Source organism: Trachurus trachurus, assembly GCF_905171665.1.
Source record: "Trachurus trachurus genome assembly, chromosome: 8".
NCBI lineage: Eukaryota > Metazoa > Chordata > Actinopteri > Carangiformes > Carangidae > Trachurus > Trachurus trachurus.
Genome location: NC_139905.1, coordinates 2,096,467 through 2,115,092, shown reverse-complemented (window position 1 = coordinate 2,115,092; position 18,626 = coordinate 2,096,467). Strand labels below are relative to the sequence as shown.

At 44.9% G+C, this 18,626-nt stretch overlaps 1 protein-coding gene across 1 annotated transcript in view; it reads left to right on the top strand.

Moving 5' to 3' along the window:
- Positions 1 to 14,815, top strand: part of LOC310989780 (protein NLRC3-like) — a gene marked incomplete at both ends in the record, with an annotated part of 52,319 nt that extends 37,504 nt beyond the window's left edge. Inside the window, 2 exons of the mRNA XM_083976928.1 lie at positions 13,802 to 13,956; positions 14,742 to 14,815. Of these exons, the coding sequence (XP_083833054.1) occupies positions 13,802 to 13,956; positions 14,742 to 14,815 (229 nt within the window). The remainder of the gene's footprint in view (positions 1 to 13,801; positions 13,957 to 14,741) is intronic.
- Positions 14,816 to 18,626: the final 3,811 nt, after the last annotated feature.

Here is an 18,626-nt window from a genome sequence, read left to right as displayed (position 1 = left end):
TCCGAATTGAGTAGAGCTGCAACTGTCTAGTGGAAAGGGGTGCAAACTGGTAGTGGAAACCCTGCTTTAAATTGTTAATGACATCATCATCTAAAAAAAAAAAAGGTTTTGTGGGATAAAGGGGCAAATTAAGTACGATTATTCTTCTTTCTGTTCTGTTTCATTCAGATTTGGGAGTTTTTTTGTTTTTATTATAGCCTATTTCAATGCATGATAATTTTTCGGACTGATTCATTGTCCGATATTGCCGTGTATCTCGCTTTCAGAGAAATGCAACTTCTTTCCCCACTTTCCGTCCGTCTTCCACTGACGTCACTCAACAAATTTCCAGAGCACACATGGCTACTTAATATGTTCGTGCTGATTTTCATTGACCATATGGTTGTGTTTGGCCATTTAGAGGGCGGAATATGAGGCGTGTTCACATCCGCACTTTTCTTGGGTGCGGTGTGATTTATCAATGGAAATTGCGGAGTTTGATAGATCTGAAAAGGGTGTAAATATTTTGGGTGTGCAACATTTTTGGCTTTTCACCGTACGTCAAAATTTAGTAGCACTTTTACACCCTTTTTGATAAATGAGGCCCCAGGTCTCCTGTAGGGCCCGACCGATTTATCGGCGAGCCGATTAAATCGACCGATTATAGCCCGTTTGAGAATAATCGGTAATCGGCCAAAACTCGTCGATTGTCGCCGATATTTTCAGAAATAAAATGCAGGGAATAAGACTTGGTTTTACTTTGAAAATGTTCCCCCATTTAAAAAGATCCCCGACATTAGGATATTTATCCTGTAGAGGGCGCATCCAACTCCATCCACTAACCACCTCACAGCACACAGCAGAGTGACTGATCTGCAGCAGGACACGCTCTGCCATAGCCTTGTCACTCACACACATCACACAGCTTATTAACAACTTGATTAGCCTAACTGTTAACTGTCTCAAAACCAGTGTTGCCCCTGGCTTTCTTTTTACTTTTTTTTTTGTGAATTAATTAATTAATGCTCGTGACTCCGGCCGTGTTGGGTCCGAGATTCAACAAGCCGGCCGGGTTTTACAGTTGTTACCGGCAGTATGCCCGTTTATCACCAATAAACACAGTAGATGAGGTGGGTGAGTGACTGAGCTCAGGCTGCGTAAGACGGGGTGTGGGGAGGAGGGGGGGTCTCTGACTGCAGCGGGACTATCATGTCTCTGCTCCGTTACATTGAGGCTGGCCGCCGGTGAGCGCTTTTGAGACCGGCTAGTCGTTGAAAACAGCGGTGATAAGTGCTTCCACTTCGAGATCAACAAACCAGAAACGTCTGGAACAACATTGGAAAAAGTTGCTTTTGATAAAAATAAAAAAAAAGAGAGAGAGCGAGAGAGAGACCACCGTGCCGTGTAAAAACAACAACAACAACAACAAAAAAGTGTCACGTGTCATGACTTCCTGTATCTGGCCCTTCAAAATAAAAGCCCCTTTTCATATAGGGTTCAGTCATATTGATTTTGACTTAATTTTGACAAGACAGGGCTCCAAATGTTTTGTTTTTTTTCCTGCGACCAAGACCAATGCTTGGTATACTATTTTGGGGCAGCCCTAATTTATATATTATATAAAATACATAGATATTACTTAAATTAATACAATTTTAAAACTTTATTTAAATAAAAAATAATCGGCCGATTAATCGGTTATCGGATTTTCCCCCCCCTAATAATCGGCATCGGCATCGGCCCCAAAAAATCCATATCGGTCGGGCCCTAGTCTCCTGTAACAACCCTGAACTGTTAACTGATAACCATCACCAGTTATCTCAATTTCTGTGCTGATAATGTTGTTGAAACATAAGATGTTAGGATTTATCCTAATAACAAGCCCTGGGTCAATAAAATATTTAAACATATCCTTAATCCAAAGAAAATAGCATTCAAGGAGGGTGACCGGCAAAAAGTGAAAGATCTCTAGACAGTGTTTCCTCTAGAATTTTTTTTAGGCCCGGTGGTACCCACGGAAAAACCGTGAACAGACGAGGCGTGTGGGACAGCATGCACCCCCCCTCTATTAAATATAAAAGAGGCCCACATCAGGGTTCGATGTTAAGGTTTTTTCCTACTTGTCCTGTCGGGCAAGTACTTCTCAAATCTACTTGCCCCATCTAATGCTATTTCACATTATTTGACCAATAGCAGTTACACCCTCCATGCCCTATCTGAACAGGTGAGCCACCTGTTTAATGCCTGATCACAGTTGAAATTTTGAACTGAAGGGCCTTTAATGGCCAAAAACATTAACCTGGACAACATTTTAACTCATTGAGTTAACAGATAGCTGGCTCCTCCAATCAGATTTTGTATTCACATGCTGCAGTAGACAGTGGACAATTTAACTTCAGTATTAATTCAGTATTTAAAAAAAAATGTTGGTCTTCTGAAAAGTATGTCCATCTGCTCTCAATAGGCCTACTTGGTTGGGGCTTTTTGAATTGAACTACTGGAAATACCTTTCCATGTTAATCTAGTTTATTGAGACGCCCCTGTAAAACTCAACACGTTAGCTCAACGGTATGGTTAGTACTAAACTGTAACAGGTCAGGACGTCAGGTGACTGTTACTGCGTGCATCTGCCCCGAGTCCGAAACAGCAGCGGCGTTGATGAAGCAGCGTCACGCCGCTCACGTCACTGAAACACTCGGTGAAATCGCCGATTGAATGCGACGAGCCGCGAGCGACGTACAGCCTATCTCACCTGGTAGAGCAAACACCCACTGCAGTGACCCAGTTCGATTCCACCTGACAGTCCCTTTGCTCCGTGTCAATCCCTCCTCTCACTCTCACTCTTTCTCCCCCCTCCCCTGTCTCTCTCGCATGATGCGCGTCTGTCGCCTGTGATATTTTTTTCTTTTTTCCACGGCACCATAGTTTACTTGTTATAGGCTAGGCAAGGCAAGGCAAGGCAATTTTATTTGTAACAACATCCTCTGTCCTTAGACCCTCACATCGACTGAGGAAAAACTCCATGGAAAACCCTTTTAACAGGGAAAAATCGGAGAAACCTCAGGGTGAGCAACAGAGGAGGGATCATCACCCAGGACGGACAGACGTGCAATAGATGTTGTTACAGACAAGAAAACAGTTTACAGTTTATGTCACAGAATGTACGAAATATGGAAATGTTAGCAGGAGTTGATGAAGGCAGCCTCTGGTGGGGGGGGGCAGGGAGAGCTGACCAGCTCGATGGGAGGACTGGGTAGCAGACTGGTCCATGGGAAGGGAGGGGAGGCCGGTCTAATAGCAGGGGAAAGGGTGGGAGGAGGGGTGATGCAGGCGGCGGCTGGTGCAGAGAGATGGAGCTCCGGTGGATCTGCGGAAACACAGAGAGAGTGCGAGACACCAAGGCCAAACTACAAAGTACAACAGAAAATGACAGTTCAAAAATATACTGAGGAGAGGAGAGGAGAGGAGGGGAGAGGAGTGGAGAGAGGAGGAGAGGAGAGGAGAGGGCTCTGTGTAACCAGATGTGTCCCCAGCAGTCTAAGCCTATAGCAGCGTATCTATAAAATGGTTCAGAGCTACCTGAACCAGCCCTAACTAAAAGCCCTGTCATAAAGGAAGGTCTTAAGTCTAGACTTAAATGTAGTTAGAGTGTCTGCCTCTTTGACCCATGGAGAGAGCTGGTTCCACAGTAAAGGAGCCCGGTAACTGAAGGCTCTACCTCCCAGTCTGTTTTTAGAGATACTGGGAGTCACTAACAGACCTGCATTCTGGGAGCGGAGTGCTCTGGTAGGACAGTAAGGAATGATTAGTTCTTTAGGATGGAGCTTTATCATTAAGAGCCTTATAAGTCAGCAGAAGGATTTTGAAGTCTATTCTAAATCCTATAGGAAGCCAGTGGAGAGAAGCTAAAGTGGGAGAGATGTGCTCTCTCTTCCTAACTCCTGTCAAAACCCTCGCTGCGGCCAGCTGGAGACTCTTTAGAGAGTTTTTCGGACATCCTGACAGGAGAGAGTTGCAGTAGTCTAGCCTAGAAGTGATAAATGCATGCACTAGTTTCTCAGCATCACTCTGGGAGAGGATATTCCTAATCTTAGTGATACTGCGCAGATGGAAGAAGGCGGTCCTAGTCACGTGTTTTATGTGGGAGCTGAAGGAAAGGTCCTGGTCAAAAATGACTCCAAGGTTCCTCGCAGTTGTACTCGGGGTCAGGGTGATGCCATCTAGAGTAGCGATCTGATTAGAGAAAGTGTCCCTGAGATGTTTAGGTCCAAACACGATGACCTCAGTTTTATCTGAATTCAGTAGCAAGAAGTTAGAGGACATCCAGGATCTAATGTCTTTCAGGCAGTCTTTCAGATTGATGAGGCGGCTTCTGTCATCTGGCTCCATGGACAAGTAGAGTTGCGTATCATCCGCATAACAGTGAAAATTGATTGAATGCTTCCGGATGATGCCACCTAATGGGAGCATGTAAAGAATGAAGAGGATTGGCCCTAAGACTGAACCCTGCGGTACACCATGCGTAACTCTGCTGTACTCTGAATGGTCGTTATTAACATTAACAAATTGAAACCTGTCAGATAAGTATGACTTAAACCATTTTAGGGCAGGTCCTTTGATCCCAATTTCATGATCCAGCCTCTGCAGCAGGATGCTGTGGTCGATGGTGTCGAATGCAGCACTGAGGTCCAAAAGTACAAGAACAGAGACGAGACCTCTGTCTGAAGCTATAAGAAGATCATTAGAGACTTTGACAAGTGCTGTTTCAGTGCTATGGTGTTCTCTGAATCCAGATTGGAAAGCTTCAAAGAGCTCGTTGCTGTGCAGATGTTCATGTAGCTGCTCCAGGACAATCTTCTCGAGGATCTTAGAGATGTAAGGAAGGTTGGATATAGGCCGATAGTTGGCTAGGACATCTGGGTCAAGAGAAGGTTTTTTAAGTAAAGGGTTAATGACAGCCACCTTGAAGGCCTGTGGCACGTAGCCTGTGACTAAGGAAAGATTGATTTGGTTCAGAAAAGAAATGTTAATTAAGGGGAAGACATCCTTAAGTAGTCTTGTCGGGACTGGATCCAACAGACATGTGGCTGACTTGGAAGAAGTAATTGCAGAAGTTAAGTCTGACAGGTCGATGGGAGAGAAGCTGTCCAAGTGTGTACCAAGTCTGGGAGGTGCTTCTATGGGTACCGTAATCTGTGCTCCATTACTGGCAATTTTCGTTCTAATATTAACAATCTTTTCGGTAAAGAAAGTTAGGAAATCATTACTGCTGAGAGTTGGAGGGATGGATGGCTCAACGACACTATGGTTCTTGGTTAGCCTGGCCACAGTGTTGTAGAGGAACCTGGGGTTGTTCTTATTCTTTTCTATTAAAGATGAATAGTAATTGTTTCTAGCATTACGGAATTCTTTTTTATATATTTTCATTTCATTTCAAACCTTTATTTATTCAGGGAAGCCAATTGAGAGCAAGCTCTCTTTTACAATGACGCCCTGATCACAAATATAGAACAACACACAAAACAGCAACACCAATCAACACACACAACAGCGACACCAATGAAGCATCCAGCATAAGAGCAAAAATAAAACACAATTATAAACAGTCCACAGTGTAATCATCGGGTGTCAGATTTTAAAGATACCTTAAAGATACCTTAAGCAGACACAAGGAAAAACAACTTACAACTTATGGTTGAGGGTCTCAGCTTCAGGAAAAGTAAGTACATTCAATATGAAAGACAAGGTCTAAAAGACTCCTGAAGGACTCCACAGAAATAAACTGTTTAAGTTTTAGCGAGTCCTGCAGTTTATTCCACTTGTCTGGGGCAAAGAAACTGAAAGCTTTCTTTCCTCCCTCTGTATTTACCCGTGGAATATCTAACCTAATGTATGATGCTGAGCGGGTGGGTCTAGGTTGACTCAAGTGCAACAAGGACATATTAATAAACTATCCTTCCAGGCTAGACGGTCTTCCTCATGTTGGCTGGAATGTGTTTTCCTTTCCAGCTGTCTGGTCTTCTGTTTCAAAGCGCGCAGGTTTGGGCTGTACCAGGGAGCTATTCTTTTCTGGTTGATAACTTTCTTTTTCAGGGGAGCTACAGCATCAAGTGTCCCAAGGAGTGCTGCTGCAGTGCTATCCACAAGATAGTCCACCTGTGTGGGGGTGAAACCAGCATAACTGCCCATAATATTGTTACAGGATGTGGCAGCAAGCTCTGCTGGAATAAGCTCTTTAAATCTAGAAACAGCAGTGTCAGATAGACATCTACTGTAGCGGGATTTTTTCCCAGGTAGGATATAATTTGTTAAAGTAAATTAAAATGTTATTAAAGAATGGTCAGACAGGACGGGGTTCTGAGGAAGAACTGTGACATGGTCAGCTTCTATTCCATAAGTAAGTACTAAGTCAAGGATATGATTAAAAGTGTGAGTGGGTTTGTTTACCCTCTGAGAGAAGCCGACTGAATCCAAAAGTGACTTGAATGCAGTAGCCAGACAATCATCATCGACGTCCACATGAATGTTAAAGTCACCCACTATAATGACTTTGTCTGAGCTCATTGCTAAATTTGACAGAAAGTCAGGGAATTCTTCTAGAAACTCAGAATAAGGTGCAGGAGGACGATACACTACAGCAAGTAAGAGTGGTTTTTCTGCTTTCCAGTCTGGGTGAGAGAGGCTGACAGTAAGGCTTTCAAATGTATTATATGAACTATTAGGTCGAGGGTTGATAAGCAGATTTGACTGATAAATAGCAGCCACTCCTCCTCCTCTGCCAGTGTTATGAGGCACATGACAGTTAATGTAACTAGGAGGGGTAGATTCATTCAAACTAACATATTCATCTTGCTGCAACCAGGTCTCAGTGAGTGTTAATATATCAATATGGTGGCTTGTAATTAAGTCATTCACTAGGAGAGACTTGGATGGGAGAGAACGAATATTGAGCAAACCACATTTAATAGTTCTATTAGTTTGGCTTGCTGGAGCAGTGGTTTTGATTTTAACTAAGTTGCTATAAACAACTCCTCTAGATTGGGGTTTAGGTTTAGACAGCCTCGAGGCAGACACAGTTTCTATAGGCTGGGTGGGTGACAACACGAAGGAACCAGCAGAGGGGCGTGTTAAACTGCGGCTCTGCCTGCTAGTCTGAACTCTGGGTGCTTGTCAGGGATTAGCATGGCTAATAAAGTGCCCTATATTCCTAGATAGGAGAGATGCGCCATCCAAAGTAGGATGGACGCCATCTCTACGAATCAGACCAGTCTTTCCCCAAAAGGAGGTCCAGTTATCTATGTAAACCACGTTGTTATCTAAGCACCACCTAGACATCCAACGATGGAATGAACGCATGCGGCTAAACATATTGTCACTCGCTAAATTGGGCAACGGGCCAGAGAAAATTACGGAGTCCGACATTGTCTTTGCAAAGTTGCACACCAAAGCCATATTAACCTTAGTTAACTCCGACTGGCGAAGCCGGGTGTCATTAGCGCCGACATGGATTACAATCTTACTGTATTTAATCTTACGTTTACATGCCAGCAGCTTCAGATTAGCCTCAACGTCGCCCGCTCTGGCCCCTGGGATGCACTGTATGCTCGCTGGAGTCTCTACCTTCACGTACCGTAAAATGGAGCTGCCAATGACTAATGCCGACTTCACAGCGGAGCTGTGAGCAACAGAGTCGACATGTTGAGTTACGTTCTCAGCGGGTGTGTCGCTGAGTGGGGAATAGTAGTTGGAGACGTGAAGGGGTTGGTGGGCCAACCAGTCCCTCCAGGATTTCGCGGGCTTTTTTTGTGATTGTTGCGGCCTAAAATGCCTGATTTTGCGGCCACATTTTGAAAAAATTGCGGTGCATGTTGCGATGTTTTAAGCGCCTTTGTTGCGATTAAATTACGGGAGACAGCGAAAGTTGCAGAAAAAAAGTTGCAGTTTTGTTCTGAATAATTAAAAATCTAAGGAAAATTTAAAATTTTGAAATGTCACAAAATAATGTGAGGTCCTGTTAAACCAGCAATTTTCCACTTGTTAAGAAAGACACATGAAAATGACATAGAGTTGAAAGTTGTTTTACTTTTAATTAAAATGTTTGTTTAAAAATCGTGGTAAAAGAACTGTTTTAAAATGCCATTAAAACAGTCCAGTCTTTGAATAAAAAGGGAAGGGTGGCTACTCAAGTCCAGGGCCAGGGCCTTAGGATGGGGGAAGGGGCACCTGGCCGCCGGCTGCTCTGCTCCGGCCCTGCAGTGGCGCACTCATTGGATTCCCCCTCGGCGAGTGCTGCGCGGGGTTGACACAGCCTCGGGTGGTCAACCAGGACAACTCACACACTCAACACGTTCAACTCAGCTTGTGTTCCTTTACTTATCACTTTGTGCACGTTGTATCAAGTTTCTTGCCGTCAGCCCAGCCACGCTGTTCCTCCGTGGACTCACTTTCAACCACCGCTCTGTCCAGACTCGCACTCTCTGCTGTGTAACTCGCGGAAAGCACCGACAATTGGTCCAATTTGCGGAAAAGTTGTGGTGATTGTACAAAATTGCAAGATCGCAAACATTTGCGGGGATTGGCTGAATTTGCGTTAATTCTTGCGATCGCAACATCGTGAATTCCTGGAGGGACTGGGTAACACGGGCTTATTGCGTCTATGTTTCCCTCGGTTTGTCACCCAGCCGGACTGGCTAGTTCCCGGCTGCACGGGGGCTGGGGGGGGAACTGCTAGCGGCGGCTAGGCTAGGTGGCTCCGCACCGGCTAAGCTGGACTGTGAAGCTACTGTAGCTGGACTATCCTCCATGGTGCGGAGCCGGGACTCTAACTCGCTGAGTCTGGCCTCCAGAACTACAAACAAGCTACACTTATTACACTTACCATTATCACTAAAGGAGGCAGAGGAGTAGCTAAACATCTGACACACAGAGCAGGAGAGGGAGGGAGAGGAGGAGGGAGAAGCCATAGCTAGTATGCTAAGCTAAGCTAGTGGACCTGTGGCAAATACAACAAGTTGAATGGGGAAATACAAAGAAAGTCCTGTTAAAGACTTAAGTGACAGAAAGTTGTGTAATGTAGCAAAATGTGCTGTACACTGGTGCTTAAAGTGATTAAATTGGCAGAACACTAGACGGAGGATTGAGAAAGTCTAACACAACACAGCAACAGTGCAGCAGGCGCAGGCAGGAAATGACGTAACACGCTCACCGTAAGTCTCAAGGAGTCTCGCGTAGCAGGAGGTAAGACCCCTATCTTATACACCTCAACATCCCATAATATGCTCGCACACTCGTATCATTACTAGGCAGCGAAGCAGGTTAACTCACGTTGCAAAACAGCGCTGCAGAGAGCCTCCAAACAGAATGATTATTGATTTCTGAATATGTCGCTTATTTTTTGCCATATTCATTTTTTTTGGCCTGGCGGGGGCTCTCGTTGGCCTGGCGGCCCGCCAGGCCTGTACAATGGTAGGGGAAACACTGCTAGAGAAAGAACTAAGCAATGTGATGATGAACCTGTCAAACTGTCGAATGAGCTGAAAGTTTTCTACTCAAGATTTGGCAAAAACAACCACAGTGATGAATATGACTCTGTATGTGCAGGAATGACACCTGCCCCTGTCACATTGAAGGAACAGGATGTAGTTACAATCCAGCAGGTCAAACCTCACAAAGCCCCTGGGCAGATGGGCTCAAGGGAAGGGTCTTGAAAGAATGTGTCATCCAGTTAGTACCGTTATTTACCTGACTGTTCCAGATGTTCCTCAACACCAGTTTTGTCCCCCAAGCCTGGAAATTGGCAACCATTGTTCCGGTACCCAAAACTGCTCACGCAAACCAATTGCCCTCACTTCTCCATTAGGCAAATGCATTGAGCGTCTAGTGAGCAGCAAGTTCATGGACCCCATGCAGTTTGCCTATAGAGCCAGTCGAGGTATGAAAGATGCCACTCTTACTCTTTTAGATAAAATATTCTGTCATTTAAACAATCCTACTAAAACCTATGTTCGTGTACTTTTTATGGATTTCTCCTCTGCTTTTAATACGGTTCAGCCCCATATTCTCCTGAGACGCTTATGTGACCTGAACGTCAGTAGCAACCTCATTTTGTGGGTCAGGGAGTTTTTGAGAGAGAGACCCCAACGTGTGTTAATAAAATCCTTTCTGACTGTCTTGTCTTGAACACCGGCGTTCTTCAGGGGTGTGTCCTATCGCCTCTCCTATTCTCCCTGTACACAAATGAGTTGCAATGTAACAGCATAACAGCAAAGACCTCTCTCTTATTAAGTATGCTGACGATATGGCCCTGGTCGCCGGCCTGCAGGATGCTTCACACATCAACCAAATTACCACCTGGTTTGAAGACAGTTTCCTTGACCTCAATGTCAGTAAAACCTAGGAGATGTGTTTGGGAGAGAGGGCAGGAGCAGAGGGCATGGGGTCCATCTTCAGGCCTGTTGGCATGAGAGGGGAGGGTGTGGTGCACGTCACTGAGTTTAAATATCTTGGCACAATCATCGATAATAACCTCACTTTCCAGGGAAATGCAGACAACATTTACAAAAAAGCAAGACAGCGGCTCCATCTTCTCAGACAATTGAAGAGCTTTAATGCCAGTAAACAAACGCTGAGAGTGACAAAGTGACAGCTGACGCTCTCTCTGTCTCTCTCTCTCTCCGCATGTGTGTGTGTGTGTGTGTGTGTGTGTGTGTGTGTGTGTGTGTGTGTGTGTGTGTGTGTGTGTGTGTGTGTGTGTGTGTGTGTGTGTGTGTGTGTGTGTGTCTGACTCAATTGGATCTTCTTGAGGTGAAGGGTTGTAGGCTACAAATGCTGAATATTTTGCAGATGGATTTAAAAGTCTGCACTAATGGTATTGACAGGATGCTAGTGTGCCTCTTGCTATAGTGTTATTATTAACTCATTGAGTGCCAACCACGTAATTTCTCGTTTTTCATTCCCATGCGTTGAGTGCCAAAAACGAGATTTCTCGTTTTTTGCTCTTTTTTTTTTATTATGAAACTAGACACTTTAACACACCTTATGTGTAAATTTGGGGGACTCTACGACGAGCAGAACTGAAATAGATGATGATCAAAAACTCATGACAGCTCATGATCTGGAAGTTTTTATCATAACTCGGCTTTTGCAAATGGAGTTCTGCATGTGGATGCAGCAGCTGCTCTGCTCTCACCCGCGAGGCTCCAGCAGCTCGGAGCTGAAACAGGAAGCTCTCAGCCGACAGTCCCGCCCGGTTTTCATCTGGAGCAACACCGTGTCCTCCCCTAGGTCCTCCTGCGGTAAAATGTGATGGTCTCTGGGCCAAAGCAGACCGGCATCACTGACCCGTACCACAGAAGGACTGCGACCACCGGTGGGACCGGCGTTCCCGACCTGCTGTGGCCGAGAGACCATCACATTCCGGTGTTCCCGACCTGCTGTGGCCCAGAGACCATCACATTCCGCGGCGAGAGGCTGTGCCATGGCACGGTGCGTCTGTGTTATTGTTGTTTAGTGGCGCCCCCCCTCCCCCGCCCCCGATGGTGGATTTGTGAATAGAACAATTGCGCGGAACCTTGGAGTCATTTTTGACCAGGACCTTTCCTTCAGCTCCCACATAAAACACGTGACTAGGACCGCCTTCTTCCATCTGCGCAGTATCGCTAAGATTAGGAATATTCTCTCCCAGAGTGATGCTGAGAAACTAGTGCATGCATTTATCACTTCTAGGCTAGACTACTGCAACTCTCTCCTGTCAGGATGTCCGAAAAACTCTCTAAAGAGTCTCCAGCTGGTCCAGAATGCCGCAGCGAGAGTTTTGACAGGAGTTAGGAAGAGAGAGCACATCTCTCCCACCTTAGCTTCTCTCCACTGGCTTCCTGTAGGATTTAGAATAGACTTCAAAATCCTTCTGCTGACTTATAAGGCTCTTAATGATAAAGCTCCAACCTATCTGAAAGAACTAATCATTCCTTACTGTCCTACCAGAGCACTCCGCTCCCAGAACGCAGGTCTGTTAGTGACTCCCAGTATCTCTAAAAACAGACTGGGAGGTAGAGCCTTCAGTTACCGGGCTCCTTTACTGTGGAACCAGCTCTCTCCATGGGTCAAAGAGGCAGACACTCTAACTACATTTAAGTCTAGACTTAAGACCTTCCTCTATGACAGGGCTTTTAGTTAGGGCTGGTTCAGGTAGCTCTGAACCATTTATAGCTATGCTGCTATAGGCTTAGACTGCTGGGAACACATCTGGATACACAGAGCCCTCTCCTCCCCTCCCCTCCCCTCCCCTCCCCTCTCCTCTCCTCCTCTCCCCTCCTCTCCTCTCCTCTCCTCTCCTCTCCTCTCCTCTCCCCTCCTCTCCTCTCCTCTCCTCTCCTCTCCTCTCCTCTCCTCTCCTCTCCTCTCCTCTCCTCTCCTCTCCTCTCCTCTCCTCCCCTCTCCTCCCCTCTCCTCCTCTCCTCTCCTCTCCTCTCCTCAGTATATTTTTGAACTGTCATTTTCTGTTGTACTTTGTAGTTTGGCCTTGGTGTCTCGCACTCTCTCTGTGTTTCCGCAGATCCACCGGAGCTCCATATCTCTGCACCAGCCGCCGCCTGCATCGCACGCATTCGGTTTTAGCAGAGGAATCGGGCCCTTAAATGGCTGGTCCAGAACCCTAGATTTAAAATATGAGATTTGTTTTTGTTCCCCGCTAGACCAGTTCTGAGTTCAGTTTAAGTTTCATACACTCCAGCCATTCTTACCTTGTTACCTTACAATGATAGGAACCTCAGTCAGTACCCAGTCTATGGTCAGTACTCAATGTGCTTTTTATCTGAAACAAATGTTCCCTTCATGTTCTTCTCAGAGTACACCAGAATGCTTATTTTTTGTGTTAAAGTCACAATTTTTTTCTGGGGGGGGGAATGCCCCCAGACCCCCTACAGGGGTTTAGTGACTCACCTTTTGTCACCACTTCTGAGTTTGCAGGCAGTGTGCATCTTCAGGTTTATGCATATGCAGAATCATTTATTGAATAATCAAAGAAACAACATTTTTAGAACAAGGTTCCTTCATCAGGTTTAAAATACAAGGCAAGAAATTACGACAATTTATGAATTTGAATGAAAAAACTCTGTTCACATGTGAATTTAAATACATATTCACATAGGCTACCATCACCATAGTGCATTTGTAAGTTTGAGTGGTAATTGAATTAATTAATTAATTTATCCTTTTTTTTTTTTTTTTTGCAGAGAACGGTTCTCGGCAACCGTTCTCGGGTTGAACCCCCCCACTCACCTCCCCCCCTAGCCAAAGTTTTTTCCTGCAGGAAACCCTGAATAGGAGGCATGCAAATGCAGCTTCAGGAAATACACAACCGTTCTATAACCAAAAAAGCCATTGAAAGCCATTCATGACACCACCCACCCTCTCAACTCTGCATTTGTTTTGATACCATCAGGAAGGAGGCTCAGAGTTCTTTTAGCTAAAAAAGTAGGGTACAAGAAGTCATTTGTGCCGTCTGCAGTGGATATCCTGAACCAGAGCATCTTTAAAGCAACATTGCGGAGTTTATCGGCCTTAAAATAATGTTTCCAGACTCATTGCAATGGTAGAAAAATGGTTAATAGGATGAATGGTGCTGCCGCTGCAGCCTGAGCCGGGTCACGTCGGCTGAAACTGCACTATGTAACTTCCCTGCGTCGAGGGAGAGACGTGGTGGGTGCATGCCAGCAGCAGTGCGCGGTAAAAGCGAAACTCATACGGTTCCCCTCCGTCAGGCGATCCGGTCGTCCCGATCAGTTATCAATGAATGTATCTTCTTCTTTTATTCTTAATTCAGATTGATCTGCTGCAGTTTGTCAGAGATCAGCTGTTCTTCTCTGGTCTCAGCTCTGAAGTCCAACCCCTCCCACCTGAGACACCTGGACCTGAGAGGAAACAACCTGAAGTCTTCAGACGTGAAGGATCTGGATGATCTTGTGAAGAGTCCAGACTGTAGACTGGAGACTGTGAGGTCAGTAGGGGGGCGGAGTCAGTCTGTGCTGCTTTCACCACTATTGTACTAAAGTCAGTGTGAGACAATAACAGAGACAACAGTCAGCCAATCAGAGCAGAGAGAGACAACAGTCAGCCAATCAGAGCAGATAGAGACAATCACTGATCCATCACCTCTGTCCTCTGCTTCTCTTCACAGCTGGGCATGGTGATCCTGATGGAAGTGAAGAGGACTGTGGTGTTTGTGTCTGTTCTGGACTTAACCCCCCCCCCTGCAGCAGAACTGCAGCTCATTTCCATTTCCACATTATTCAGTGTTTCTAAACATGATGGAGGTTCAGAGGCCTGTACCACGAAGCAGGATCACTGGCTTAGCGAGGTAACTTAAGGGCCTGTACCACGAAGCTGGATTCATTCTTACCGAGGTGAGTCACCATGGTAACTTACTCTGAACGGCAAACCTGCTCCGGGGCAGGGTAGCTTTCAGGATTGATCTGAATCCAGTAAAATGCTCCACCCGCCGGCCAATCACCTGTACGGGAATAATGACACGTGTCCTCTCACCGGTAACCCGAGCCCAGATAGTGAGAACAGCGTTATGGTTTAATGTTTTATGATGTTTAAAACAACGTGTGCCCTTATTTTGAAATCCGGACAGAGTTGCGGTGATTGTATCCACTTTATGATACATTATGAAAACACATGAGTCTATCACAACAATGGGACAGATCAAATCCGTTGGCTGATTATCCACAGGAGAGGTCTTTATACGTGTGCGTTCACAGTTTCACAGCAAGACAAGCCGGGGTTGAGTTACCGAGTTGATAACCAGCGTCGTGGTACCGCTGATCCGGAGTGACAGTGTTTTGGATAGGTTCAGCTGGATAGGCTGAGAGTAACCCCGGGTAGGCTGAGCTAGCTTCGTGGTACAGGCCTCTTATCAGGTTGCTATGACAACAGTTAACACACTAATGTAAACACCATGTTTGTAAACACTGTAAAAATGTTGCCCATTTAAAAACAATGTTTAAAAATAATATTTTTTAAAAGTACAAAAGTGAAAATGTTGAGAGCAACAAAGGGAAATAATTAACTTAATTTTGCAACAAACATGAAGTTTTCTTGTTTGTTTGATTCGGACTGTTTTTTAGCGTATGTTTGTATTTGAGGATTGATATGGGTTGTGTAATGTAACCTGAGTCTATCACAACAACGGGACAGATCAAATCCGTTGGCTGATTATCCACAGGAGAGGTCTTTATACAGTGGGAGCCACATAGAAATTCCCCTGCCATGCTGCTGCCATGCTGTTCCCATGCTGTTCCCATGAGAGTTCCAGCAGAGCTCCAGCAAAGTCCCAGCAGCTGGAGTGACCCCCTCCTTTTCCTGGGTGTGACTAGTTTTTACTGGAACTCCACCCATTCAATGAAATACATGACATGACCAGGAGATGGCGCTTCTCTCACAGAACAGTACATATCGCCAGAGGCGGCATTTAAAGTGCCGCCCGCTGGTGGTGAGTGGAAATTCACATAATTCATAGAACCACGAGTACATGTTTGATTTAAGAAGTGAAATTATAACAGACCTAGCTACTGGAGATGCGCTGGCCACTGTTTTATCTGGAAATAAATTGTTGTAGCTAATAATACCTACTGTCAATTTTTTTTATCACAATTTATTTACTGTGACTCTACATTTAAATAGGAAAAAACTAAGGGAGTGATGAAAGCCTTTTTAAGATGTTTGCAGTTGCAGGTATTCAGTGCATGCCTTCGACCAGGGAATTAGCATTATCATTGCTCAATCTTTTGTTTGCCCTAATGGGCCACCTATTGGTCACCCATTGTCACACAAATCGCACAGAGCCTGCAATGGAGCTGGCTGTTCAACTTTGAAGGAGGACCGGGGGAGGTTATGTTGGAAGGCTAGCTGGACCAGACTCTCTCCTGAGCAACAACACACCCCAAACCCCTGAACATTCACACCTGCTCCAGAACATTACCATCTCCAAGCATCCCCCACTGCTTTGACTATGAATTGATTAGAAAATGAGCAGGTATTTCCTTAGAAGGTCCTGCTTTAAACATTTTTATTTTCATGATTATCTTACATTATTATCTATCTTACAAAAAATGTTGTAATTTTGCAACAGTGCTTCATGGCAGAGGTTAGGAAAGGCACATGTGGCAAGGTGAAGAGGGTCCAGGGCGGGCTTCGAAACCCCAGACTCTTGGGTAACAGTCATGTGCGCTAACCATTCGGCCAAAGGGACATCCCCTTGGCCAAGTAGCCAGGGCGCATGATCAATAGGAGGCATAGCGACAGGACCCTCAACTGTCACACACACACACACACACACACACACACACACACAACACACACACCCACACACACACACACACACACACACACACACAAGTCAAACAGGATTGCAGATGGTCTGAACATATGGAGTCAGTGCTGGAATTTCATTTAACTCTGTACTTCCTCTGGATTAAATTTATTAATTAAATGTATTGATTTTTCACTATAATTTACTAGTTATAGCACAAGCCTATACTGTCAATCCCCCTATAAACCCCATTCCGATTTGATATCACAACTTCACAAAGTTGAAGACACCTGCTGCACCTAGTCTAATCTTTGTATGACTGAATTATTCTGCATAAGACCCTGACTAATACTCATAGTAATGCTGCATTAGCATCAAAACAAAGTAGGCTAAATAAAAAATGATCATACATATGTAGTCTAAGAAAAAAAGTGGAAAAGTCAGGGGCCCACTTTAGTATTCTTTCCGGGGCCCCAGAATTCCTAGTAAGGGCCCTGATTATCTGACTAACTTGCTTATTTCACTCAGTGGACCGGCGGATCAGCTGGTGTGCAGTGCGCGTTGTACATTATAGCCTACTGTATTCTCTCTCTCTCTCTCTCCCTCTCCCTCTCTCTCTCTCTCTCTCTCCATTGCGCTGTACGTCTTCACAAGACACAGGTCGACGTGTGTGGGGTGAGATGGAAATAAGAGCAGAGCGCACCTTCGCTCTCATGTTGAGTTCCATATTAAGACAGGTGCGTCAGTGCCAGTAGATCGCGCGTCAGGCATTTGGCTCTCCTAATGGGAATGGCTGGTTTGACGTGACTTTATCATTAAAAGTAAAAAAATAAATAAATAAATAAAAAGAGAGAGAGAGAGAGCTGTCAACCACTAGATGCGTCAGGTCAGCATAGCGCAGGGGGAGGGATATTAGTATTCTGTGGTGAAAAATACACTCATTCATGAAATTTTATTGAGAATTTTACAGAGGTGCACAGCGCATGTTTACGGTGTCCGGCGACTCTGACCCCTACACCGCAGCAACAGACTTTTACAAAATAAAAGCATGTGAGCAACATGCATTAATGCACAAAAAAATAAATGTCGGTGTTAATAGTTTAATGAGTTGCCATAACGCAACTTGCACAGCCCTAATAAATACACAAATGTAGCCCGTGGTTCTGAGACGTGACTCGCTTTGGTCACTAGAAATGTATTTATTTATTTGCGGATCGGGAGTGAATGAGCAAACCAGAGATGCACAGCAGATTTCATGGTTGCCGACTGGCAAAAACTGAAAGAGGGGCTTGTAAATAACTGTTTATATTACAGGTTTCACACAAACAAACAAAAAACATCCCGTAGCCTATGTTTAGTCTCAGCTGTGCCATGACGAGGGCGCACGATGCACAATCATGTGGTTTTAATTTATGAACCTCATAATTATTTCTCTTTCCTCTTGTTTGAATATAACGGCGATCACTTAGGACCACACTTTCATTTTACACATCCAGTCTCATGCGTGTATATTCACGGACACGTTGGCATGTTGTTTATTTATTCGTTAGGGTTTATTTGCGCACCGTATGCTTCAGTGTTAACATTAAAACCACCACAAGGCAAACATTTACTAGAATGCAAAATCTGTAGACAGGTAAACTGCGAGTGATATACATTTTTATTTGTGCTCTGTCGGGTTTATTTATCTTTGAAGCTACTTATAGATCGCCTGTTTTGGAGGCAATTATAGCAATTCATCTGAGGGGAAAAAGAAAGGAGGAGGAAAAGTGATTGACAGATTAACTCGGGTCAAAATCACTGCTCCTCCCCGTGGACAAAGGCGACACTGCAGCTGATTTTCACACGGGCTGCAGAGGGGCGTTAACAGTCGTGGCTGCGTTCGCTACGTCATCGCAGGGGATTAAATTATCGCCACGGGCCATGCGGGAGCCCGTCACGGACCCACCACGGACCCATCACGGTCCCGCAGAGGTCCCGACAGGGGCCAGGGGGAACTTCTAGGTGGCTACATCTGTACGTTAGTTTGGTCAACTAATACAGTTGACCAAAAAACCTTAGAAGAAACAGTTCAGCATCTTAAAACATCGACATGTTGTCTTGACACAATACCATCTGACTTTTTTAAAACTATTATAAGCTCTGTCCAAACAGATCTGCAGCAAATAATAAATTGCTCACTTCAATCAGGCACATTTCCTAAACCCCTGAAAGTAGCTGCCATCAAGCCACTCTTAAAAAAGAGAACATTGAATACTACCATTTTAACCAACTACAGACCATCTCAAATCTTCCCTTTATAGCCAAGATCGTTGAGAAAGTGGTTTTTAATCAA